At 34.0% G+C, this 27,791-nt stretch overlaps 2 protein-coding genes and 1 pseudogene across 3 annotated transcripts; 1 reads left to right on the top strand and 2 right to left on the bottom strand.

Moving 5' to 3' along the window:
- Nucleotides 1-257: 257 nt before the first annotated feature.
- Nucleotides 258-5,853, bottom strand: LOC135622072 (ATP-dependent zinc metalloprotease FTSH 5, chloroplastic-like; annotated as a pseudogene).
- A 7,663-nt stretch (nt 5,854-13,516) lies between these two features.
- On the bottom strand, nt 13,517-15,551 carry LOC103998989 (uncharacterized). The gene is made up of 2 exons (XM_065123551.1): nt 14,885-15,551; nt 13,517-14,657 (listed from the first exon to the last, which is right to left on the bottom strand). Exons 1-2 carry the CDS (start codon nt 15,395-15,397, stop codon nt 13,869-13,871), a joined length of 1,302 nt encoding a protein of 433 aa, XP_064979623.1. The 5' UTR covers nt 15,398-15,551; the 3' UTR covers nt 13,517-13,868.
- Nucleotides 15,552-16,975: 1,424 nt separating this feature from the next.
- Nucleotides 16,976-26,776, top strand: LOC103998814 (uncharacterized). 2 transcript variants are annotated; one of them, XM_065126691.1, is made up of 7 exons: nt 16,976-17,224; nt 18,283-18,372; nt 18,609-18,689; nt 18,841-18,972; nt 23,371-23,589; nt 25,414-25,506; nt 26,290-26,776. In XM_065126691.1, exons 1-7 carry the CDS (start codon nt 17,015-17,017, stop codon nt 26,449-26,451), a joined length of 987 nt encoding a protein of 328 aa, XP_064982763.1. In that variant the 5' UTR covers nt 16,976-17,014; the 3' UTR covers nt 26,452-26,776. The 2 variants fall into 2 exon arrangements, with proteins under 2 accessions (XP_064982763.1, XP_064982764.1); XM_065126692.1 differs by lacking the exon at nt 16,976-17,224 and adding an exon at nt 17,300-18,183.
- The last annotated feature ends 1,015 nt before the right edge of the window (nt 26,777-27,791 follow it).

The raw sequence follows: 27,791 nt of genomic DNA, 5'->3' as shown, positions 1-27,791 counted from the left end.
GAGCCGAGAAATACCAAAGTCAAGAAGAAACCTCTACAGAAATTCTTGACGACAATGGCCGGAGATATGCTATTTTGATTCGGCATAAGTTTTTATTATGTTTCTATTCTAACGATTTAGAAACACAAACTGGTTTAAGTCATTTCTTATGCTAAGAACTAATTATTTTGTAAAACATGTGCAAATTTATCAAAAACATGAACACCATCGTTAACAAAGCATCAAAACAACATCTAGCTATGAACTAATATTCTGCAGAACATGTACAAAATTATCAAAAACCATTAAAACAATGCCCATTATAAAGATTCAATGTATCCACATTCTGGCAACTAACCTGTAGGATCTTCACCCTGCCCAGCTACATCAGGCCTATCCACTGTGACCTGCCGATCGAACCTTCCAGGCCGTAGCAGTGCCGAATCAAGCACGTCCGGCCTGTTGGTCGCTGCCAAAACAATCACCCCACTGTTCCCAGAGAACCCATCCATCTCTGTCAAGAGCTGATTGATGGTCTGCTCCCTGTCGTCGTTGCCACCGCCAAGCCCGGCCCCTCTCCGCCTTAGCCTTCGCCTTCTCGAACAAATCCCGGACCCTCGACGCGCCAACACCCACGAACAACTCAGGAACTCGAACGCCGCGCACGAGAAGAAGGCACGACTCTCCCACTACCGCTCGGGCCATTAGCGCTTTGTCGGTGCCGGGTGGGCCCACCAAGAGGCAACCTTTGAGGATTTTCGCCCCAAAAGTCGTGTACTTATTCGGATTCTTTACGAAAGAAGTAAAAAAATTGATAAAAACATAATATTATGATATAATTAAAAAAAAATTATTTTAATAAAAATTATATAATATTTAAAAAATAAGATTGATAAAAATACTTATAAGATATTTCCAAGTGAACATACTCTATTTTGCTTCATGAACTATGATCCTATTTATAGGACCTAGTAGTAACTATACATATTACCGAGTTAGGTGTATGAACTATCCTATGACTTTTCGATCATAGGTCACTTCTTAAAACATGTCTATAACTATCTAGAACATGATAACTACCTAAATAACTACTATGAATCAATCCTCAATACTCTCCCTTGATTCATAGTTATATACACCAATTTGCGATATGAAATAAATATGCTTTTGAACTGAAAACGATTTTGTGAGGATATCCATAACTTGTTCATCTGTTCCACAATACTTCATTGTTATGGCTTCACTTGCTACAAGAACTCAGATGAAATGATAACGTATCTCTATATGCTTCGTTCTTTCATGAAATGTTAGATTCTTCGTCATTGCAATTGTGGCTTTGTTGTCACAAAATATTTCTATTGCTTCTTTTTATTCTTGACGAAGATCTTCAAGAAGTCTTCTAAGCTATATTGCTTGACAAACTGTTGATGTTGCAATTACATATTCTGCTTCCGATGTCGATAACGTAGTTATTGCTTGCTTTTTTGAATTCCAAGATATTGCTCTTGATCCGAGGCTAAAAATATTACCTGAAGTACTCTTTCTATCATATAAAGCTCCTGCCTAATCATTGTTAGTAAAACCAAATAATTTATATTTAAAATTATGAGAATATGAAATATTATAATCTTTAGTTCCACCAGTATAATGTAGAATTCTTTTAACAGCTCGAGATGATGTTTGATTGGGCTATGTATAAACCTAGATACTACACCAATAGAGAAGGTAATATCTAGTCGAGTATGAGTTAAATAAATCAAACCTCCAACTAAACTTCTGTAGTATCTTGCATTTGTCAAACATGTATCATCTTTAAGTTTTAATTTCTCATTTATATTCATGGGTGTTGTTATAGGTTTGTAATTAATCATGTTAAATTTTTTAAATAGATCTATTGCATACTTTCTTTGTGAAATAATTTTTTTTTTTTTATCCTTGCTTCATTTCCAACCCAAAAAAATAGCGTAGTAGACCTAGATTTGACATTTCAAACTTATTCATCATGCATTTTTTAAATTATGTTACAAACGAGTTAGATAAACTCATATATATAATATCATCAACATAAAGGTAAACTATTAGAATATTATGTCCACCTTCTTTCTTCGTATAAAGAGAGAGTAGGTTCATTATTGCTCCTCTTAAATCCATTTTGATAAAAATAGTAATTAATTTTACTATACCATGCTCTTGGAGCTTGTTTAAGCCCATAAAGAACTTTCTTTAGCTTATACACCTTTTCTTCATGTCCTTTAATCAAAAAACCTTCAGGTTGAGTAATAAAAACCTCTTCGTGTAAATCACCATTTAAAAACGTAGATTTCATATCAAATTGATAAACATGCCAAATCATGTGAGTAGCTAAAGCCAAGAAAGTTCTCACGGTTTCGAATCTAGCAACTGAAAAAAAAGTATCATCAAAATCAATACCTTATTGATGTAAATATCCTTTTGCTACGAGCCGAGCCTTATGCTTTTGGATACTTTCATTTGCATTAAACTTTGTTTTGAACACCTATTTTAATCCAATAATTTTTTTTTCTTTTGGTAGATCTATTAGTTTCAAAGTTTCATTCTTTTCAATTGATTTGATTTCCTTTTCATTGTTTTTCGTCATTCCTCTTTTTCAACTGCTTCTTCAAAAGTTAAAGGATCTGAAATAAATAAAGCAATTGTTAAGTCATAAATTTCTGTTACTGATCTGAAATTTGTTGGAGGGTTTAATCTGAGCAATCAGAATTTGAACTGCTATTGGGTGAGGTTAACGATGAACTTGTTTGAATAGGATCTATCATTTGATTCTGTGGAGTATCTAGTTCTGTTGGAATATATTTCACATTTATTAGTCTTTCAATTCCAACTTGTCCTTTCCTCAAACATAATATTTTTATTAATAATAACTTTACCACTAATAGGATTATATAATCGATATGCTTTGAATTGTAAGGAATAACCAATTAAGATGTATTTTTCAGATTTTCCGACAAACTTGTGATGGTTTTGTGAATTCACCAAAGCATAAGCAATACAACCAAAAATTCTTAGGTGACACTTAGTTTCATGTCATATCAAGTCCTAAAAGGAGTTTGATTCATAATAACCTTTGTTAGTGAAATATTTAACAAATAAACTATTGTTGCAACTACTTCTGTTCAAAACTAATTTAGAAGGTTTTTTCTTTTAAGCAAACTTCTTGTCATTTCAACGATGGTTCGATTCTTACATTCAGCTACACCATTTTGCTACGGTGCATATGGTAATGTCAATTCTCTATAAATACCATTTTCTTCACAAAAAGAATTAAACACATTAGATAAAAATTCACACATCTATCTGTTCGAAGTGTCTTTATGTATCTACCACTTTGTCTTTCTACAAGTGCCTTGAATTTTTAAAAATTATCAAATGTTTCATATTTCAGTTTCAGAAAATATATCCAACTCATGCGTCTATAATCATCAGTAAACAATAAAAAATATTGACTTCCACCGAATGATTTTGTATTCATAGGTCCACATATGTCAGCATGAATTAATTCAAGACAATTAGATACTCTCCATAAATGATTTTTTACTTTGTTCGCCATAAATGCAACATTCACATACATCAAGCCTATTAATTTTAGGCAATATGAAAAATCATTCTTTTTTTATTTAACAATTTTAAACCTTTAATGTTAAGATGTTCATATCTTAAATATCATAAAATAGACTCATTCTTTTGAGTTGCGACAAGAGCATGCTTTTCAATATTTAAAACATCAAGTAAAAACATCTTATTTTGCGTCATGCATACATTTACCATAATCAAATTAGATTTTTTATCTTTAATAGTGCATAAACCATCATCAAATATAACTGAATATCTATCATCTATCAATTTTCCAATACTCAACAAGTTATGTGATAAAGTAAAAACAAAGAAAACATTATCAAGGTATTTTACCTTCCCTTGATTTGTCTTTACCTCCATTGTTCCTTTTCTTTCCACTTGGATTTGCTTGTTTTCTTCAAATCTAACTTTCAACTTATGAGTTTCATAAATATCTCTAAATATTGATCTTATGCCTGATATGTGATTAGAACATCCACTATCCAGAAACTAAATATCATTTGAGATATCATTAACTTATGAATGAGTCATAAACAATTTACTATTTTTCTCTATATAGCTTGCTTGCTTTTCTCTTTTCCTGTAATCTGCTTTCATGTGATCAAACTTTTTACAATAGTGACATTGAATTCCACTCTTGTAATTTTTTTTATCATAACTTGAAATGATTTTTCTTTATTTTTTTTAAGTGACCTGTTCAACCTTGCTTCATATGCTTACAAGGAACATATTAGTTCATCAAATGAAAATGTAGATAAATCTTTTGACTCCTCAATTGCGATAACATGATCAAATTTTGGAGTTAAACTTCTCAAAACTTTTGCAACAATTATATGATCAGAAAAATATTCACCATAAGATTTCATTTGACTAATAATTTTAGTCACTCGAGAAAGAAAATCTTACACCGATTCATTGTTTTTCATAAATAAAATTTCGAACTCACGATGAAGGGTTTGAAGTTTTACCGTAATCACCCTTAATGAGCCTTGAAATTCATTTTAAAGTATCAACCAAGCTTGCTTTAAAGTTATCGCTGTTATAATTCTTGAGAGATTGTCTCATGTACATCTTATTGAATGAAGAACAATGCCTTTGAATCATTCTTTCTATTCACCCTTATTTTGATTTCTTCATTTGAATCTGCGTATCCATTCTCTATTAAGTCCAAAAGATCTTGAGACTTGAATAGAGTTTTCATCTTGATACTCCAAAATTCATAACGTTTGCCCGAAAAGATAAGAATAAGGGATTGCGACATAGAATTGTCATTGAAAGTTATAATGTCTAATTTAGATTGAAACTTAGCTCTAATACCATAAATATTAGGGATAAAAATAGAATACTATGATGCAATTAAAAAGAATCATTTCAATCAAGAAAACCATTGTAGTATTTAAAACAAGAGGATTGACAAGAAAACTTATAAGATATTCCAAGTACACACACTCATCTTGCTTCATGAACTATGGTCTTAGCCCATAGTGATAACTACCTATGTCACCAATGATTGAGTTAAGTATAGGAACTACTCTATAATTTCTAGATCATGGGTCACTCCTTAAAATATGCCTATAACTACCTAGAACATGGTAACTACTTAGACAACTATTATGAATCAATTCTCTTTGGGATGTCCACCGACTTCACTTCTTGCGGCTTGAGCTTGGCCTGGTTGGCCCCCGCAACATCGGCGAAGGTGATGTCGATCTTGAGGACCTCCTGGAACTTGGATTTGGACCGATCGAAGTCCATCGGCTCGCCGAGCCCACCCGAGCTTCCACCGGACCCGGCTGAATAGGAAGAATAGGCCGGCGAAGGCGAGGAACAAAAAGAGGAGGTTCCCGATGAGATTGAACAGGCCATTGCCGTCATCCCCTTCCGAGACGGAGATGTCCATGCCGTTCATGCCAGGATGTCGATTGGGTCTGGGTCGTTGGGGACGACGACGACGGCCCAGCGACGATCGACAGCCATGAGCTGGAGCACGCTGCCATCCTTGCTGAACCGGACGCGCTCGACCTCGCCTCTCTTGACGGCATTAAGGAACTCGCTGTAGCGCCACTGGGAGCCATCCAGGAGGTCAGGTGAGGCCTGCGGCCGCGGGGCGGTGAGGAGGGAGTGGGAGAAGGAGGGGGGAGCGGGCTTGGAGGCAACCTCCGGCTGGACGGGAGGCGACGAGGGGGGAGGGAGGAGGAGAGAAGGGTTCTTCGCAGCAAGCAGTTGGGTTCCCAGCGGCAAACGTCCCGTTCCGCTGCACATGTTCTTCGCAGCATGCAGTTAGGATGCCAACCGAAATCGTCTCGTTCCTACCAAACCCAAGCATCTGCGCTTCCCCATCAAACCAATCGTATGCATGCGGTGACACGAGAGGCGATGGGAAATCTCGTGACCATGCAACCCAACTCCACACAACTCTCGAATGAACCCATTATAAATATCCTCCCACTACTACAGTTCCCACCACCCTTTCCATTGTCCTCTCTTTCTCTCTTTGGGTGCTCCTCCACTGCCACAACTCTCCAGCCCAACTTGGCTTGGGCCAGCGGAGAGTTAGGTGAACCATGGATGAGTGCCCGTCACTACAGCCGCGTGAGCCAATGCAGAATCGAGAAGCTAAGCGCCCTTGAGCTCACCGGACCTGTGCCCTCCTCTCCCTCCCCTTTCTTCTCCTCCGCCGCTCCTCCCTCCATCTCGTTCCTCTCCCTCTCCTTCCCCTTACAGAGGAGGAGACTGTTGTCTTTCGTTGGACATGGATATCGTGGTTGACGTGGATATAATCTTTGTATATTAATAAATACTAGAAGTTCACCGGATTAAATAAAAACACAATCATACATAACACCAAAATATATGTGGAAAACCCCTTCAATGGATAAACTAGAGATAATATACTATGAGAATAATAAATATACAAATCTCAACTTCTTGCCCTAAACCGTGATACAAGAATCACGTCACTGCCCACAATATGCCTACAATATCTAAAACCTCCCCAAATAATCACAGCAAGAGTCTACTGTAGATTTAATCTCCCCAAATAATCACAGCAAGAGTCTACTGTAGATTTAATCTAACCTTTCTGCCTCCAAAACGCAATCACCACACCCCTTAATGTTAATTAGGGTTAAGTTAAGAGGGGGTGTGGGCTGTGGGCTCCCCAAGCCCACTATGGGCTGAATTTATGTGCTGCCAACCCAACGGTGGTTAGGTTCATCATACTACTGTTTGTAATCGTTTTGTGGTTAGATTCATCATACTACTGTTTGTAATCGTTTTGTTAGTGCTCGTGTCGTCCGCAAGCGAGCAATTATGCAAAATGTGTATAGTCCAATTCACATTTCATCAAATTATAGACCCGAAAGGAAAAATATTTGCCCAATCAAAAAGTAGGTGAATGGCTACATCAGATCTTAGATACAACAATGAATATTAATAATGCCTAATTAAAGAAAAATAATCAAGATAATCAAATATAACAAAAAAAACAAACTAGTCAGAAAATCTCGTGGTCCAATCAAAAAGTAGGTGAATGGGTAGATCAAATCAGATACAACATTGAACATTAATGATACTTAATTAAAGAAAAATAATCAAGATAACCAAATATAACAAAAAAACAAATTAGTCAGGAAAAAAGATTTGTCCAATCAAAAAGTAGGTGAATGGCTAGATCAGATCAGATACAGCATTGAACATTAATGATGCTTAATTAAAAAATAATAATCAAGATAATCAAATATAACAAAAAAATAAACTAGTCAGGAAAAAGGATTTTTCCAATCAAAATGTAGATGCATCATTGAACATTAATGATGCCTAATTAAAGAAAAATAATCAAGATACCCAAATATAACAAAAAATAAACTAGTCAGGGAGACTATCTTGAAATAATATCCTATCACACAAAATATATCGTGCATTGGAACATGTGGCTTACGGGAGCAGATCCTTCTAAAGAAGTTCTTGCCCTTGTAAATGACAAATTTCCAGCTAAAAATGAATCACCTGTTTCAAAAATTCTGAGGGGTACAACCTACTGCTGGCATCCTATGTCCAGAAGAATCTGTAGTTGCAACTCATATACTATCATCCTGCAAAGCCTTTTGTAGAATTAGGTGTTCTTTGGCTTTCCTATGTTGACAAGTGTAATCATCAATCATTTTCTCTTTTAACGTAAATTAATTACTATAAATAATATATTATATTATTTAAATTATTAATTTTATTATTTGTATAGTATGATTAAGGAAATGATCAAGATTGATTTTCTTAATCACGAGAACAAGTTAGAAATTTTATCAATTAATTAAATTATTAATTGATTTATTTCTTAACGAGTGATATGACTTTTAGGAAGTAAATAATTTATATTTTATTTTTATATTTGTGTGTGAAAGTAAAATAAAAATAAATTTAAAAATAAAAATTAAATTAATATTTACCTTTTGAGGAGAATTTATTTTCTCCTATATAAATGAGGGTCCTCACCCAACAAAAAGGATTGAGGAGAGTATTCCTCGAAGAAAGCATCTTTTATTTTTTTTCTAATCAACTTTAAATTATGTTTTGAAATCTTTGATATTTAGATTGTTATAATTTTATGATGCATTATTTGACTTATAATAATCTTTTAAGCTTAAGTAAATTTTAAATTTTATTTAATTATTAAAATTTTTATTTTTGTATTAATATAATATTTTTAATTTATTTAATTAGATATATCTATGTTTCAAGAATTATATGTGAATTTATATGATTTAACTAGTTTTAAATTTAAGATCATGAATTTAATTTTTTTAATTTATGGATTTAAGTTACTCCTTAATAATTTAAAATATTAAAATTTAATTTATTAAGAAAAATCTAATCAAGGTCTGACATGAGTTAAGTTAATATGCCAAATCGAGTCGATCTAACTCCTATAGCCACGTACGACCTAGCCCATATGGTCATATACGATCCAATCTATGTGACCATGTATGACCTAGTCTATATGATAAGGTATGACCTAACTCATGTGGTCAGGCATAACCTAGCTCATATGACCATGTATAACCCAACCCATATAGCAAGGTATGACACAAGCCATATGGTCAAACATGATCTAGCACATGTGGCTAGTTACGACCCAATCCATATGGTCAGACACAACTCCAACTCATGTATCTAGCCATGACCTAATGTGCAAGCCAAGCATAACCCAGTTCAATGGTTAGGCTCAACCTAGTTCACGAATTTAGACTCGCCTAGCTATATGATTAGTACTAGATACATTGTCGCTCCTCTATCCAACCTATTGTACCTCAGCTCAACCTATTACTTGGAACAAATATATGCAATACAGATGACTCGTCTAAGACTCAAGTGAGTTAGTTCGGGTTGGACTAACAACATAGTCTAATTTACTCTCTCTCTCTCTCTTCATTGGTTTGAGCTCATTAATTGATTGAATAAGACATGTTTAATTGGCTAATAGGATGATTTCAAATCAACTTGACTAGTTCAAACCTACTTAACCTAATTGAAATCAATCAAATATAAATTATAATAGTATAAGGTGATTCCAGACTCGTTCCATAAGGATTTGAGATTGGTTCTATTAGGTCATAAATGAATTAAGTTTGGTTCAAGTCAATTAGGCTATTCTAATTAGAGTTTTGGATGATTGAGAACTATTCAAAGATTTGATGTCTCATATCTTTATTATTTGATGAATTTAAAAATTTTATCTAAAAGTATAATTTAAAAATAATTATTGATTTCTAACTTTTTTTAGTTTCTAATATTGATATAATTATTACCCTATAGTATATGTGATTATGATAGCCATCCATATTGGAAGTACAACTTGTGAAAGGAGCTACAAGTCTATCATAATACGAAGCCACCAATAGACATAGTCTAGTAAATCATATATCAAGTATGGTTCCTCATAGTATTTTATTATATTATTTCTTAGCTGTATACGTGAATAAATGAATGAATGATCATGGTTATTTATGTATTTCTATCGAGGGCAGATAGCACGATTTTCTTTAGGAATTAACAAGCCGTCATACGTGATGGTTAGACGGTTCCTCCATTCATTGTTAGGAGGAATGTATCCATACTTAAGCAAGTGAGGGATATATTCGTTATTGGAAGTACGATATAGGTTCTCTCAATCTAGTGTTAGGAGAAATCTATCCTAGAGAGTATGTCTCTCCATTCGTTGTTTAGAGAGTGCACCATAGTACACCTTTGATATATAACTATTATGTATATATTTTCATGTAATTAATACATAATTTTATTTATTACATAAGAATTATCATTAATTTTCTCATGCATTAATTTTATAATGAATCAACATATTATCTTTTCGTATTAAATTAGTGATATTTATATATGTTTCATAAATATTAAAGATTATTTTTATAATTTTTTAAAGATTTTTATTAATGTGGTTGCTAATATGTTTTTATCTTATATTTATTTTTAAAATAATGTACTACTTCGTAATAGATCTGAGGCTGAGGTAAAAGACTTTTTCGTCACACTTATGATCCTACCAACAAGTTATAGTTTTTTTTTTCTAATAAATAAAATATTTATTATTATAAAGATAGATATTTGAATTTAAGAATGAAAAAAATATATATTATGTAAATTATGAATAATAAAATGATGATTTATTATTTTTATAAATATAGGATATGATAATTTAATGGTATCAAAACAATGACTTTAATGACATTTGGAATAGAGAATTCTAGGATTAGAATATTAGATGACGCACTCAAATATAACTAAATAATGATTTTAAGATATTATGATCATTTTCTTAAGCTAAATATGATTTTTTTATAAAAATAATTAATTAAAGATGTTATCAAAAGGAAATCTCGTTAGATGATTTAAACTGAGATTATTGAGTAAAAGGCTAAAATTTTAGTACAATTTCTCGGTATTACAATAAGTGTTATAATGTTTTGTCTTACACGTTGACATTTTGAATATAAGTTTATCAAGATACTCTTATCCAAAGCAGATAAGAATTGTTAATTTAATTATAGAATATATTATTTTTGAGATATATTTATAATAAATAAATAAATATCAATTAATTTAGTTATTCATGAAGATACACATATTTTTATCTAATACGTAGCTTTTTATACTTAAAAGTTGTACATGTTAACTGCATGCTTGTGTAGATAGGGATGAGATCTTGTGCACCTTCATGTCTCATGTGATATCTTGATTTCTTCAACACAATTTACTGGATTTAAGTGCAAGAAATTTCTTGTTTGTGGTTTTAATTCATGTGATGCGTTTAATTGATTGTTTGTTCCTTACATCTTTAATAAGTCAGTTGCTATTTAGTCTTAAATTATAATACTAGCATCATTGACCTGCATAACAAGTGCATTAACTAAGATAACCAAAGTTGCATGAACATAGCTTCCAGCATGAAGCTGCCATGTATCATTTAGCAAATTACTTTGTTTTAGTGAATAAAAGATAAGAAAATCGTGATTAAGCCGACAATCACTCGTTATAATAAATGCAGCAATTGACTGCCATGTCTATATGGAAGTGATAATGGATCATGATATCAGATCATGATAATAAAATGCAATAAACAAGCTCATCAATATGACTGGATGTTCTTATAATTCTACTACCTTTTGTAGATCCCTATCATTCTCTTCAAATTCTGATGTTGTAGAGCATGACACATGTTACATATCTCCCATCTATATTTTTTATTCTGACAACTTATTTAGGTTAGATTTGTATTGTATAATTGCTTATGTAGTTTCTATAATCAAACACCACTAAGGTGTAAATCTTTACACAATTAAAATTACTTTTTTTTTCAGTTGATTGTGGTCAGGTTTTTAACATCCGTTGCACATTTCACTTGCTTGTGCAAATCCTAGGCTTCCACTAAAAGTCTCCTGTTACCTGAACACTCTTCAGCATGTTAGAAATTCCAAGAGTCACAGGCAAAACAAGAGAAGAAAAGAAAATATCCAATTGAACTATAAAAATACCAATTGAACTATAAAAATAGAAATAGATTCTTTTTGAGGAAAATCTTTTTTTCTAATCTGTATAAATAGGAGAGGGAAATGTTAATATATTAAAGTTAAAGCTTCTTCAATAATTCTTTTTATCTTCTATTCTCTTATCTTCTATTCTTTCTACCATGGTATCAAAGCAGTGAGAAAAACGAATTTTCGCTCTTGTCATCGGCCAGCGACCAACACCGCTGAAAAAAGTAAAGCTTCGCCTTTGCCTTCAGCCAGCGACCAACACCGCTGCAACCAAATTTTAAAAGGCTCCGCGATCGATCCTTATCTTCCTCACCGCGATAGTCTTTGTTGATCTACCAATAGTCGACGGACTTAAGAAGAATGAAGGACGGACTTAAGGTCTATTCTATTGAGGAAAATCCTTCTTCCTAATATGTATAAATAGGAGATGAACATATTAATGTATTGAAGTTAAAGCTTCTTAATAAAACTTCTTCAATAATTTTTTTTCAATAATTCTTTTTATCTTCTATTCTCCTATTCTTTCTATCACAGGATTCAAAATGTTGCTGAACAGGTAGCATCATAATCACTCAGACCCATCTTTGCATTGGGAGTTGCAGAGTTTAGAATGGCCAAACAGCTAGGTTAGAATGGCCAGCACTGGCCATTGCAGCTTCAAGCTTTCCTGTAACATGTACAACTTTTAAGTTAGATCAAATAGCTAGTATGATAATTTAAGACTAAACAGCAACTGGCTTATTAAAGATGTAAGCAACAAACAATCAATCAATTAAACACAAAACTACAAACAAGAAATTGCATGCACTTAAATCCAGTAAATTGTGTTCAAGAAATCATGATATCACACAAGACATGAAGGCACAGGATGTCATCCCTGATCTACACAAGCATGCAGTTAACATGTACAACTTTTAAGTTGGATCAAATAGCTAAGTATTAGATATAAATCTAATATGTGCATCATCATGAATTACTAAATCACTTGATATTTATTTATTTATTATAAATATATCTTAAAAAATAATATATTCTATAATTAAATTAACAACTCTTATATGCTTTTCAAAAACATGGATAAGAGTGCCATGATAAAATTATATTCAAAATGTAATCTAAGACAACATTATAACACTTCTAATAATAATAAATAAATATATTAACATCTCACCCTAATAGTTCAGGAGAAATTTGAAATAGTTTGATAAAAATTCAAAGAGTTAAATTTGAGTTATACTTGATCATAGTATTTAATACAAAATTATTATATTTTAAAAATCAATCATCCTAAATTTATATAAAAATAAATAATAATAATAATAATAATAATAATAATAATAATAATAATAATATATTAGTATCTCACTTGAGTATGTTTAGAAAAAAAGTAAATATGTTTGGTAAAAATTCAAAGAATGATACTCGATGACATATTCAACCCATAAATATCTCATTTGAAAAATTAATTACTCTAAATTTATAAAAAAAAGTGATACTAAATATTTATAATCTCACCTTAGTATTTTTGAAAAAGTTTGAATAAATTTGATAAAAAATTAACGGGTTACAATTGATCACCGGTTCAATCCAAAAATATCATATTTTAAAATTTATTTACTCTAAAATTATAAAAATAAAAATAATATTAAATATTTTAAAATGATAAACTAGTAATTCTAGATAAATTCAGATTAGTTTGATATTATTAGAATTGCTTTTTGAAAATAAAACTTAAGTAAAAACTGCATGTAAAAAGCTCAATCCTATGAGCTTGTGCTTTTTTAGTAAGTTGCCCTGCCAACTTCATTTGCTTAGACATCCAGAACATAAGCAAAGAATTATATAAGCTTATAACATTGTTGACTTATTTCCGATCATAGTGATGTCAAGTTTGGAGGAAACTTTACTGAGTCAAAGGTTCAATATATGATCAGCATTGAGACACTCCTGTCATCAAACATCCCTCTCCTTCCCAGGAAAATAAAGCGACTCGACGGCGAAAAGTCTGCATCAAATGGTCCACCTAAAGAACATGGTTCTCTTTCCAGCTCTGTCGTCTCTCTACTTTCGCCAACCTCAAGCCCACGGAAGCGTAGTTGCCTACCCAACTCGGTCTCATCCTTAGAACAAGTGACGACCATTCCACAATACTATAATACCAAATTGACTTCTCTGTAAGCAGACAAAAAATCTTTTCCTACTTTTTCCTAATGTATAAACCATCTTCTACGATCACGTTGAGTTGGTCTGCCCTGGTAGACCTAACCTGCAGACCTCCACCGCCGGCGGCGCCTCCCAGCTCGCAGCCTTCTTCCTCATGATCTCGAAGTCGTCCACGCATGTCGCCATGTCCAACTCCGCCACGCTCTTCCGCGCCGTCGCTGCCTCGGGCCCCGCCACCCTGTCGAAGATGTGCTCCCACCCCGGCGCCCACCCGCCGCTGGGGTCGCATATATGCAGGCTGTCGTCGCGCCATTCGGTCCAGCCCCACCCGCGGTCCAGCGCCGCCCCCACGTCGGCCGCGCACTGCCCCGTGCATGCCGGCTCGCACGGCCGGCACTTCGCCCCGCTCAGCTGCCCCTGGCTCCCTATCGACACCACCGGCACGCCGTACGGCCCCGGAGGGTACCCGTACCGCCGGTCGCTCACGACGCAGAAGGGGACCCCGATCTCCTCCCACCGCACCTTCGAGCTAATCAGCTGCGCCTTGAGTGCCGACTCCGAGTTGAGCTGCCGGAAGCCGGCGGCGTCGAGGCGGGGGATAAGGGAGAGGCGAGAGAGAGCGACATCGGAGGTGGCACGGTCGCCGACGCCGAGGCGGTCGTTGAGGCCGCCGTAGCGGGAGCCGGACGGGACGACGTAGGTGCCATGCTGAAAGGCGTTAATCACGTCGAGCGGGGCGGACCAGTAACCGTCGACGCGGGTCCGGATGATCCAGTCGTAGGTGAAGTTGCCTTTCGATTCCTGTGATTTGATCATCCTCAGGCAGCCTTCCACTAGGTTAAAATACTGCAGCAGACCCTGCAACAAGAATGACAAACAAGCTTCAGAACAATACAATACGAACTACGTTGACTACTGTTACAACAACATCGAAGTATAAACATATAACAAATCAATTGCTCTTACATCATCTGAATCATAACATACGACATCTTTCAAATCCTACGATCGTTCTTGATCACTTCTGTATATGTATGATTTAGATATGAACACCTTCAACAAGGGCAGGAGGAGACCAAGCTCACCTGGATCCTGTTGGGCGAGCCGTTGGCCGTGAGCACCCGCTCTTGCGACTCTGTCGTCGGCATCGTATTCTGCGTGAAGATGCGGACGACGGCGACCCTCGGCGCGGCCTTGAGCAACGAGAGTTTGTACGAGTCCTTGTCGAGCGGACTGTGGAGGAAGATATCTGCGCTCGGGAACTCCTCAAGCAAGTTCCTCATGATGGACGGCCCCGTGAGCTCGAACCGCCGCGCTCCGCCCACGAGGCAGATGGCGATCCTGCTCCGCTCAAGCTCCCTCTTCCTTCCGCCGATCCTCTCGGGCATATGCGCCGTATCTCCGGCGGAGGGGGAGCTGAAGAGGGGGAGGGATCTGAAAGGGGACGGAGAGAGGGAGTCGCGGGAGCAGGACAAGAAGAGGAGGACGAGAAGGAGAGCGGCGAGGAGGGCCAGCACCAGCCGCCTCTCCGTCCATTTCGAGACGTGGGCGGCAACAGCGGTGATCTGGTGGCTGCGGTGGTCTCTGCCGTTCCTCATGTCACCAAGGTCGGGGTTCCTCCATGAATCTCGTGCGGGCTTTGGGTGACAAGCGTGGCATCGCTTCGTCCCTCAACGAGTTAAATAAGGCGAGTGAAGGCGAGTACGTAACTCTTCGATTATCCATCCAGTATAGAACTAAATATATCCTCCTCCGCCGGAGATACGGCGCATATGTCCGAAAGGATCGGCGGGAGGAAGAGGTAGCTTGAGCGGAGCATTGAATGAAATATATACTACTTCTGAATAATGACAAATATATATATATATATATATATATATATATATATATATATATATATATATATAAACTAAATCAAGATTTATAATGACAAATATATACTATTTCTAAATAATTCCAATTGACATAAATTCTTGTGACAATCATTGAATGAAATGGATAAATCTTGTTCTCATCCATAGTCTCAATGTTTACACATGAATAATGTGGTAGGAAAGGAATGTCTTCATTCATTTTATATCCAAAGTGTTGGTTTTGTAATGTTTTTTAAATAAATTTTCTTCTTTTTTATTGAAGCATTACTCAAGTTGGATTGTATGTTTTCAAAATATTTAATTATCTTTTTTTGTAATTTTTTTATTTTATTTCCTGCACGATTCAAAGCCAAAAATAAGAAAAATAAGACTGGATGAGTGGTGAAATTATAAGCTATCCTCTTTTGTTTTGGAGGGTAGAGTATTTTTTTTTTATGTGGTACGAGATTTGGATCATTGCTCATCTTAGCATAAATTCTTCGTCACAATTTGAAATTTAAAATTATATTAAAACTGTTTAAAAATTAAAATAACACATATTAATAATATTCCTTCTTACTTCAGCTACATTGCATTCAATACTTTTGTTATAATTTGATAAATAAAATACTAAAAAAATATCATAGAACAATATCAAATAATAAAATGGGAATTGTATAACCATAATATAAATTAATATCTTTTAATATATATAGTATAAATCTTAATAAATAAAAATAATATACAAAATTATATAAATATTTAAAAATATGATTTGATATTAAAAAATATCGGATTAAATAATATCAAACCAAACATATCAAGGTGTCACTCTAATTCTAATTCCGATTTTAACAATGAATCGAATACCATCTATATCTATTTTACCTTCTTAAAATCAAATATTAAATAGAGGTAAAAGTATGATGTCATTTTGATGTATCCTCACCATCAAGACCCATCTTAATCACGCCTGCCGTTTCCATTGATGCATCATGAACCATGTGAATTGATATATATATATATATATATATATATATATATATATATATATATATATATATATATATATATATATATATATATATATAGAACGATGATCGATATGGATAGAATGATTATTTTATAAAAAAAATTTAAATTAGAAGATATTTTTTTCTTAGAATCTTACCCAAAAATTTATGTGTGAATAAATTAGTTTCACTTTTTATTTTCATAAAAATGCTGATTATATTCAGTCACCATTTTTAGCACTTAACAATTTTTTTGGGATAGAAAATTCATGTGGTAATTTCTCACCTGAAGATATTAACAAGCCGCAGCATTGGGATTGGAGACGGATTGGGTGAGGAGAGCGTTCTCATGTCTTCCCACCTCTTCACCCCGAAACCTCTCTCTGCTGCCCTGCCCTCCTCTCTCTCCCCTGTCTTCTCCTCCTCCTCCGCTTCCCCTCCCTCGATCTTGTTACTCTCCCTCTCCTTCCCCTTACAGAGGAGGAGAAGATGCCGATTGAAGCTCGTGCGGGCCCAAGATTCCGATGCCGGCGACACCCAACCTCCCAAAGGGAGCTCGGTATGCAAATCGGTTTTGGGTTTCCGATGAGTTCTTGATTACATTTTCCCCTCGAATCGGAAGTAGAAATGTTGGAGTTGAGATTTCTACTGTTGTCTTCGACCTGAAGACTGTTGTCTTTGGTTGGACATGGATAACCGATGCCGAGGAGTCGTGGTTAGGTTCACCACATCACTGTTTGTTAATCGTTCTTGTTAGTGCTCTTGTATTGTCGGCAAGCGGGCAACTGTGGACTTGCCTTGACTTGCCAGGTATTCTAAAGATGTGGGCGATCTTACGTTTGGTACCAAAAAGGTGGTTTCCTGCTGAGATTTTCCTTAGCCTGCACGTGCTGGCATCCCTGTCTAGTACCGTGATGCACCTAGATTGAACCATTGAACTTCCAGACTCCAGTTCTGATGCATTTTGTGCTAATCGGTGCCGTTTGATTCTTCAAGTTGTTGTTTTATCTTGTTGTTGATGCTTCGCGTTTTGTGTGCTGTCTTCAGTTACCCGTGTTTGAATTAATTGCCTTCACGAATTAGATGGTTGCAACTATACCTTTCTGGTATTTACTTTTTGGCTCGTGTCAATACATGCCAATTAGCTTGGTATGATTTGCTTCCTCGGTATCAAACCATGTTCCACATCTCTTACTTTATTCTTTTTGAAATTAACCCACCCCTTGGTGGTGGTGGTGGTGTGATGTCTTCGTAATATGAATGATGGGTTTGATGGAATCACTAAGCTAAAAATTTACGTTGTTCATTTTACAAAGATTTCCAGGAAGAAATTTCTGCTTCATCATTGTTGTAGCTTTGTTCTAAAACTTGTTATACTCAGTATACTGTTAAATAGAATATGATACTACTGGTTTTGTTCATATGTAAGTGATTGATTATGATGTTTATGATGCATGGGCACCAATCACGAGGACATTCATGCTGCATATGCACTAATCGTGCTTCTTGAATCTTGATGTTAGTAATTATGGATTATCATGTTGAGTTTAATTGTGCATATGCATTTTACTCATGCCCAATGAAAGAATTCTTATGTCTGATTTTATATATATTCAGCCCAAGAGCAGGAGGGACATTCTTTTGGAATATGTCAAAAATGTTCAGCCAGAATTTATGGAGCTATTTGTGAAAAGAGCACCAAAACAGGTAGGTTGTCATCTGATATTTCTTCTAGTGTTTGAATTGTGCTTCTTTTATGGCATAACTTGCGTTAATCAAAAAAATTGTATGTGACCTCATTTCAAGATATTCCCTTGTTATATGTTAACACTAGCGTCTCTCTGTATTTCTTGTTCCTAGAATAATTATAAAATGCAGCAAGTAATGCTTATTCAGATTCTAAATTTCTTAGACCACTCTCGTATTTTCTTTTACCCTTGGAGGTTGTCGATGCTATGAGACAAACTGTGGCAAATATGATTGGAACACTTCCACCTCAGTTCTTTTCAGTAACTGTTACCACGGTATGTTTTCAGTTTATCATGCTTTATTGGCCTTCTGTCATAACTTTTGTTTTCTTCAACATAAGATCATAATATAGCACATTTTTCTCATTGCAACAAGTATCCTTTAGTTCTCAATATGATTTTGATGCCCTTTTTCTTTTCTTTTCAGGTTGCTGAGAATCTGGCACAACTAATGTACAGTGTTATGATGACTGGTTACATGTTTAGGAATGCACAATATCGTCTTGAGTTGCAGCAAAGTCTAGAGCAGATAGCACTTCCTGAACCAAAAGATAACATGGTATTTCAAAATTTTACTATTGAACTAAAATTATGATGAAACTTTTAATACTTCTTTTTCCTTTGATTTCTGCATCAAATTTGATCTTTACATGCCTTGCATGTTCAAGCATCACAAGGTCTTTATTGTTCTGTATGAATTTCTTTAGAGGCTTACTTTTTTAACTTTACTTGAAGTTGTATATCATTTGAGCATGTTTTTGCTGGTATAATAGTTGTGGGGAATGTCTTCAATCTCGTACTTTGACTAGCATTGATAGCCTTGATCACTAAGCAAATCAATTGCCGATCTGTTTATGGATGTCAAGCAAATCAAATCACTAACCAACAGGTAAGAGACAATGCTTGACATCCATAAACAGATCGGCAATTGATTTGCTTAGTGATCAAGGCTATTCGTCCCATCCATAAATAGATTGACAATTGATTTACATCCCTCTAACCCTGTAGCATGACACAGTCGGCTGCAAAGATATTGCCGATGATGTAAGTTCACATTCGAAATTGCAACGAATGAAGTTTTGCAATATCTTTTGACTATGTTATGTTTGAATAGGAAAAGTTTCACAATGATGTCAATTGTTGCCATCTTAGTAGGAGGAAACAGGAGAATGATGATTTGATCTCTTTGACACTCTGAAACACTTTCAATTTGTGACAGTCAACTCAAGTTTGGAAGCTGCTCTAAAATATTATCATTTGCAAATGTCATTATTATGATTTAGTTGGAACTGATTCTGTGTTTTACTGTTAGTTGCTAACATGTGTCTTTCTCTTAATCCGATCAACATTTATTGTTTTCATTTAAGAGGCTACTAGGTGCACTCACTCTTCTTTATGTGATAAATCAAATAATGTTATTGTATTTGTGAGAAAGATGGATGTGATTGTATATAAGACTAAAAATATATAAAGTGGAAGGATTAATATAATTAATATGTAAGAATAAACGAGCCTACTATATTAATTGAGATACATACATGTTTTGAGTAATTTGATTCTAGACCTATCAAGTTGTTTGATTAATTATTAAGCCAAATAATAATAATAATAATAACAACAACAACAACCATGGTGTGAACCCAAAGTATGTTAGATCTCCAACTTTAATGAAAACATCAAGCCCTATATGTACTTTGACTAATTTGAGAGCTTAAACTTAGTTTTGATTGTGATAATTCATTTATGATAATTAAAATATATAACAATTATTCTCCACAAGTTTGATGTTCTGAACCATGATGTAGTCATGGTTATAACACTTGTTAGTTTAAATATCTACATTTTTTGAAGTTTAAATTTCTATTGCTTTAATCAACTTTAGAGATTTGACATCAGATTATATTCTTTGATGTTCTTAGTTTGTATACATTGACTTGTTTGCAACTGTTGTTTTACATGTTATTACCTTATAATTGTCTAGTAATTGCAATCTCTTATACCAATCGATTCGCCTATCCATGGGGCCTAGAAATATCTACCAATTGAAAGTGGCCAAAGCCTTCGGCGAGGCCTTTGTGTGATTGGTTAGGTGACAGGGTAAGGTTTCATAGAGTAAGTATCAGTTTCTTGTGTACTTTTCCTAAATGGATCTTGTTTTCGGTTTTTTGAAATCACACCTTCCAAGTCTTCGATACCATCTTCTTTTTGTCTGCATATTGATCTATTTGCATAAGTAACATCAGCCATTTAAACTCTCGCTTCCTCTCCAATTTGATGGTTCAGATTTCGCTATGTCCTCATGCATCCTTAGGTATTCAAACAAATGTCATATTCCACGCTCGCACAATGACTTCTATGATCTCGTTCACTAACATACTTGTATTGTCCCGCCTAAGGAGCGAAACTTTCTACTAACCCTAGAAGATGTTACTTAAATGATTGATGTTACTTACACAAATGGATCAATATTCAGACAGAAAGATAGCATCGAAGACTTGGAAGGTGTGATTTCAAAAAATCAAAAACAAGATCCATTTAGGAAAAGTACAAAAGACACTAACACTTACTCTACGAAAGCTTACCCTATCACCTAACTAATCACACGGAGGCCCATCGGAGGCTGTTGGCTGCTTCTAGTTGGTAGATACTTTTGGGCCCCATAGATAGGTGAATTGTTGGTCTAAGAGATCACAATTACTAGACAATTATAATGAAATAACATGTAAAACACTAGTTGCAAACAAGTCAATGTATACAAACTAAGAACATCAAAGAATATAATTTGATGTCAAATCTCTAAAGTTGATTAAAGCGGTAGAAATTTAAACTTTTAAAATGTAGATATTTAAACTAATAGGTCCTATAATCATGACTACATCATGGTTCGGAACATCAGACTTGTGGAGAATACTTGTTATATATTTTAATAATCATATATGAATTATCATAATCAGTACTGAGTTTAAGCTCTCAAATTAGTCAAAATACATATAGGGCTTGATGTTTTCATTAAAGTTGGAGATCTAGCATACTTTGGGTTCACACCATGGTATGTTCCCGGTTTAATAATAAATTAAATAACTTGATAGGTCTAAAATCAAACTACCCAAAACGTGTATGTATCTCAATTAATATAATAGGCTCATTGAGTCTTACATATTAATTATATTAGTCCTTCTACTTTATATATTTATAGTCTTATATACAATCACATCCATCTTTCTCACTGATACAATAACATTATCTGATTTTATCACAAAAAGAAGAGAGAGTGCACCTTAGTAGCCTCTTAAATGAAAACAATAAATGTTGATCGGATTAAGAGAAAGACACATGTTAGCAACTAGCAGTAAAACAAAGAATCAGTTCCAACTAATTCATAATAATGACATTTGCAAATGATGAGATTTTAGAGCAGCTTCCAAAGTTGAGTTGTCACAAATTGTAAGTGTTCCAGTGTCGAAGAGATCAGACCATTGGTCTCCTGTTTCCTCCTACTAAGATGGCATGAATAGCCTTGATTACTAAGAAAATCATTAGTCGATCTGTTTATGGATGTCAAACATTGTCTTACGTGTTGGTCATGGGTGTCATTCCTTGTTTAGTTGAGAGTTTTCATTGAGAAACTTATATATAAAGAACTGAGATTTAAATACATATTTCTGTTTGGGCAAAAAATGGTCTTTTTTTTTTTTTCTTCAGTTTTTCTAAGTTAATTGCAAATGAATGAAAACTTCTTTTGATTTTTTTGCTACTAAATAATAAGAATGTGAGTTGTAAGTTTGTGTACCTTCGTAAGCTTAACGTACTAACACAGTGGTGCGGTGCCTGCTTTACATTCTTTATGTAAGTTATTTTAATCAATGCATTACAAAAGATGCTTCACTGTTGTCCACTTATTCTTCGTTCTTAACCCACCGGAGAAGATTGAATATTAAAGCTTTTGGCTAATATAATTTCAGATGAAACTTTGCAAAAGCATTTTGATCTGAAACTATATAAAAAATGGCAATACAAACAATGGAGAATAAGTTATTAAAAATGATTATATAAAAAATTAAATACTAGTCATATCATATAATTTACTAAAGATTATACTTACGTCATATAAAATAGTCAAAACATATCATCCTGCAATGCTAAAGATATCTCTAATGCTTCTCCAATCACCTTACTGTTCAATATTTAGATAATACAAAGACATATAAAAAACTTTATTTGAAGAGCGATGCTTATAAAATCTGAGTTTAATCACAGTCTCATGTCATCTCGTGTCTCTGTTAGTGCACATCTATTTCTTTATCAGGTTAATGGCTATAATTTATTCTTTTGTTTTCTCTATTGATATTCTTTCTTTTTGCCAGTAGTGAACAACCATGTTATACACAATATTCGATGTTTGCATTGAATATCAAATACAATTTTTGGTAGAGGAGTTTTTTTTGTTCTCACCCTTTAGAGTAATATAAGTTTGTCGTTTCATTTTTGAAAAAAAAGGAATAGCAAATATAATAGAAGCAGACTCACCTTTGTTTCATAGTCATATTTTTTGTGTTTCTGTTCTCTGACTTTCTTTTGTGTTCGCTTACTTCTCTTTTCCTTCCACTCCTCTCTTCTTGTTTTTCGCCTTTTTAACTTACTTACTTAAAATTGACCAAAATCAGCTAACTGTGATTAAGTTTGATTAGTTCTAACCATTTGTGGTCAATTTATAGTCTTAAGGCTGAGAAATTAATCAAAACTGGAAAAAATTTATTGTTACTAATGTATCATATCTTAAATCAGAAATGCCACAATCTATGGTACCAAAGAAAGAAAATCCATGGATCTAGTGGATCTCTTTTGTGCAGATACCCAACAGATTTATACTGCTCTCAATGCGCACATGAATTTGTGTATGTGCTCATTTAAGTCTTAGTTTATGAATTCTATAATGTGATCTCAATAATCATTTCAGGATGTTTCAGATTATGCTCCTGGTACACAGAAAAAAGTTACTGGGGAAGTTATTAAGTGGAACAAGATTACCGGTCCTGAAAAGATGGATGCCGTCAAGTATATAGAATTTCTTGAATCAGAAATTGAGGAGCTGAAACGTCAAGTCACAAGGAGGTCAGCAAATGGACACAATGGACTTTTGGATTATCTAAAATCCCTTGAACCTCAAAATTTAAAGGTATTGAAAATTGTAGCATGCTTGTGCAATTTCTTAGTTTCATACGACTTTTGTTCTGCATGAAGTTTCACCAATACCCATACCCTACTATGTAAAGCATTTTTGAGATGAGGAAAGATGCTCATGACCTGCATTATTTTGTAGGGTGTTTTCTGGTGTTCAGTTTACAGTTTTTAACATGCAACTCACTTTTTTCCAACTGCACAGCCTTCCTTAATAAGAGTAAAATTGGAAAATAATAAACCAGTACTAGGACTAATGCAACAATGAAATAACATCTTGTATCTCAATGAACATCTCTGTCTTTCAATTTTGAGGCCCAATCTACTTTTTTTAACACATCTGAGCACTTTTTTTAACATCAGTGATCAAGCAATAGTTGTAGGTGTTCTTGGTTCCAAGGTTTCTTACATGACAATTCTAAACTTCATTCTTATTATGTTGTAAACATCACACTTAATTTATTAAATTTGTTTTTTCTCTCTAAATTGTTTCCGTATCTTCATTTTGTCTCCTTGCTGTATTGGATACTTGTTTAAATCCAAATCTGATTTTTGTGTTGGTTCATGTAGTACTGACACATCTTTCAACTAAATGAAGACTCATGAATTTATATCTAACTCAATCAATATGTATATCAAATTGTTCATCTCAAAGAAGAATTCAAATCAAACCAAAGTCAAACAAAATCAATTTTTTTAAATTTTTAGTTCAGCTTGATTTGTGTATACCTTTGATTCTTTGATGGAAGTCCATTTAATCTGAACATTTTATTCAGTTGATGTTCAAATATATGCCCATCATTGCAAAAGGTATCTCCATTTTGAAAAGACTGTAGCCTTTCAATATTAAAAAATTGTTGATATTTAAGTGCAGTAAGTTCGGTTGGAGCATAGGCATGACATGAGGCAGATGATTTAACGAAGCAAGGTGCACTTGAAAAGAGACGAACGTAAAATTGAGTTGCACTTGCCAACAATTTAGATATATATAATTAAAATGCTGATACTGGCTCATTAACTTTAATAGTAAAGCATTCTGCTAAGAAGATTATGAACAATGTGTGGAAGATATCAGCAAATAAAAGCAGTAGCAAACAAAATCAGGTTTTGGGAAATAAAGATTGGAAGATAGAAGATCTATTTGCATTATATTAGTGTGTTTAGATGAGTCATAATACTGAACACCTCACCGATTTACCCCTTACAAGAGTTATCTAAATTCACTAATTTAAAGTTCCCTGAAGCAAGTCAAGGTTTAATATGCCAGATAGGAGATGATAGTTTTCTGTCGATCCTTTGGGCCACTTTAATTTTTGTTGGCCCTTTAGGGCACTTTATTTAATTTAAAAATAAAACTTCATTTTCCTTTTTGTTTTGTGAATAAGTAAAGAGTTCTAATGGGTTTCTGGAAAAAAGTTGTTGCTAAGGATAGCTCAAATAAAATGAGATGAGTATGTTTGTTCAAAACCATGCTGGCTATGAAGAGGTGATTATGTCTACTATCTCATATTACCTTACAGGTCTTAAACAGTACAAGTTGACATTACCAGATATTGTGATCTGAGGATGCAAGTCTTAACTGATTGTAATTGCTGCTTATTTGAACATTCATTGATACACTATGTTGTTCTTTTTTTAGTCTCAAATTTGACTTTTCTTTTAGTTACAATTATGTTAACATATTGCATCAGATATTTTTTCTTTTTACTATATTTTAAATCCTTTAATCTCAACAATTAATTGGCTCTACCACTTCATCTATACCTTTCCAATAGGGCTTTTTTTTTTAAACCAAGTTTTTATGAATAATAAATATATGCAGGACCTGACAAATAGCGCTGGGGAAGATGTTGTTTTTGCTATGAATGCCTTTGTAAAGCGTTTGCTTGCAGTTTCAGATCCTGCACAAATGAAGGTTTGATAATGTTTTTGCATACATAACTTATTTGTCCTCAGCACTTGATCAAATAGTGATGCTCACAGATTAGCTTCAGGCACATAATTTGAAAAATGGTTTAGTTAATGACATTGACTGGGTGGCAAATTTATAATTAATCTTGTCATCTTCTAAATGAAGGCCATGACGTTGGTTCTTTTTTATGATAAAAATTTGACACAGAATTTGTTTCATCAGATTCAAGGAACATAAATTGGTTTTGTTTGGCATAGCAGTTATGCATAGCAGTTCAAGGTCATCTATTTGGACTCCTTCCAACTCCAATGTTTTCACACCATTGCCCCGATGTACATAAATATGTCGATGCCTTTGTTACGTGGATGTTTGTTAATCAGATAAATATGATCTGCAACAAGAAAGTGGAATACTGGAACTTCTTTAATATCAATGCAAATTGACATATTAAATCTAAGTTCTGCTTGTCCTGAAAATTTGTGTTGAGATAAAATGTCTTCATTTCTTCTACTATAATTTTCATAGGAAAATAATATCTGGGACAAAGTGATTACCTGAATAGAAATTTTCCTAGAGAAATAAATTTCAATCCAAATGGTGAACCCAGGTTTACAATGTTCCTTAAGCATTCAGTTTGGTATCTTCCCGTTCAAATGAATTTAGTTGTCTTATTTCAGCATGACACTAATTTCATGATCTCTACCTTTATTCATTCAAAATGAGCTACTTGGTTTTTATCCTATGGTCAAGTCTGCTGATCCCACTGACCCACTTATCTTCCTGTAGATTGCCGTAACACAAACAACTGCTCCGGAACTTGCCAATCTACTTTATTGGCTGATGGTCGTTGGTTATAGCATTCGCAATATTGAAGTTCGCTTTGACATGGAAAGAGTCCTTGATAATCCTCCAAAGCTTGCAGAGCTACCACCCGGGGAAGATATCTGAAAATTTGGGAGAGAAAAGTCTGCCCGTGGACATTGTGTTATCCATTGAATTTTGTGTGCACACCTGGAAGGAAAGAAGCTTATATTGTTTTGGCATGTAGAAGACAGCAATTGAGAAAAAGCTGTATTTGTTTCTGTAGGGTATTAATGGAGGGGATACAATAGTATCAATGATTTTCCAAAATTACTTGAATTGCAGAAAGTTGTTTGATGGTGTCCTCTGCGACTTGAGATCCACTAAGAATTCTTTGTCGAGTTGCAGAGGATTTGCAGATGCAAAATATTTACTTTGAAGACGAGTGCGAGTACAACATCCCTCTTTTTAACTCTGTAGCATGACTGTGGACTGCAAGGATATTGCCGATGAAGTAAGTTCACATTTGAAGTTTTGCAATATCTTTTGACTATGTTATGCTTGAATAGGAAAAGTTTCACAATGATGTCAATTGTTGCCATCGTAGTAGGAGGAAACAGGAGAACGACGGTCTGATCTCTTCAGTAAGAGGAAATAGGAGAATGACGGTCTGATCTCTTTTGACACTCTGAAACACTTTCAATTTGTGACAGTCAACTCAACTTTACAAGCTGCTCTAAAATCTTTATCATTTGTGAATATCATTATTATAATTTAGTTGGAATTGATTATTTGTTTTACTGTTAGTTATTAACATGTGTCTTTCTCTTAATCCTTATTTTCATTTAAGAGATTAGTAGGTGTACAAATCAAATAATGTTATCTGTGAGACTGATGAAAGTGATTCTATATAAGATTATAATTATATAAAATGGAAGGACCAATATAATTAATATTTAAGATTAAACGAGTTTATTATATTAATTGAGATATACATTTTGGATAATTTAATTTTAGACTTATCAAGTTATTTAAATTTTTATTAAGTTAAATAATACTAATAATAATAACATGGGAACATACTATAGTATGAACCCAAAGTATGCTAGATCTTTCTAACTTTAATAAAAACATCAAGTCATAATGTACTTTTACTAATTTAAGAGTTTAAACTGATTGTGATAATTCATATCTGATAATTAAATATTCTGAATTATGATGTAGTCATACTTATAGTACTTGCTAATTTAAATGTTTATATTTTTTAAAGTTCAAATTTTTATTATTTTTATCAACTTTAGATATTTAGATATTTGATATCAAATTATATTCTTTATAATTGTCTAATTGCGATACCCTATCGGAGCCACCGTGTGATTGGGTAAGATTTCATAGAGTAAGGGTTGAATTTTGGTTTCGGGTTTTTGAAATCACACCTTCCAAGCAATGCATATTCTTTCTGTCCGCATATTGATATATTTGCGTAA

Source organism: Musa acuminata, chromosome BXJ2-9 (assembly GCF_036884655.1).
Source record: "Musa acuminata AAA Group cultivar baxijiao chromosome BXJ2-9, Cavendish_Baxijiao_AAA, whole genome shotgun sequence".
Lineage (NCBI taxonomy): Eukaryota > Viridiplantae > Streptophyta > Magnoliopsida > Zingiberales > Musaceae > Musa > Musa acuminata.
This window is presented reverse-complemented; position numbering and strand designations above follow the sequence as displayed.

Excerpts from the sequence above, each read along its gene's own strand:
- LOC103998814 (XM_065126691.1), top strand. The coding sequence starts at position 17,015 with ATGTCTTCCCACCTCTTCACCCCGAAACCTCTCTCTGCTGCCCTGCCC. Across the intron at positions 18,690-18,840 it reads TTTCAGTAACTGTTACCACG|GTTGCTGAGAATCTGGCACA; the intron begins GTATGTTTTCAG and ends TTTTCTTTTCAG. Across the intron at positions 18,973-23,370 it reads CTGAACCAAAAGATAACATG|GATGTTTCAGATTATGCTCC; the intron begins GTATTTCAAAAT and ends TAATCATTTCAG.
- LOC103998989 (XM_065123551.1), bottom strand. The coding sequence starts at position 15,397 with ATGAGGAACGGCAGAGACCACCGCAGCCACCAGATCACCGCTGTTGCC. Across the intron at positions 14,658-14,884 it reads GCTCGCCCAACAGGATCCAG|GGTCTGCTGCAGTATTTTAA; the intron begins GTGAGCTTGGTC and ends TTCTTGTTGCAG.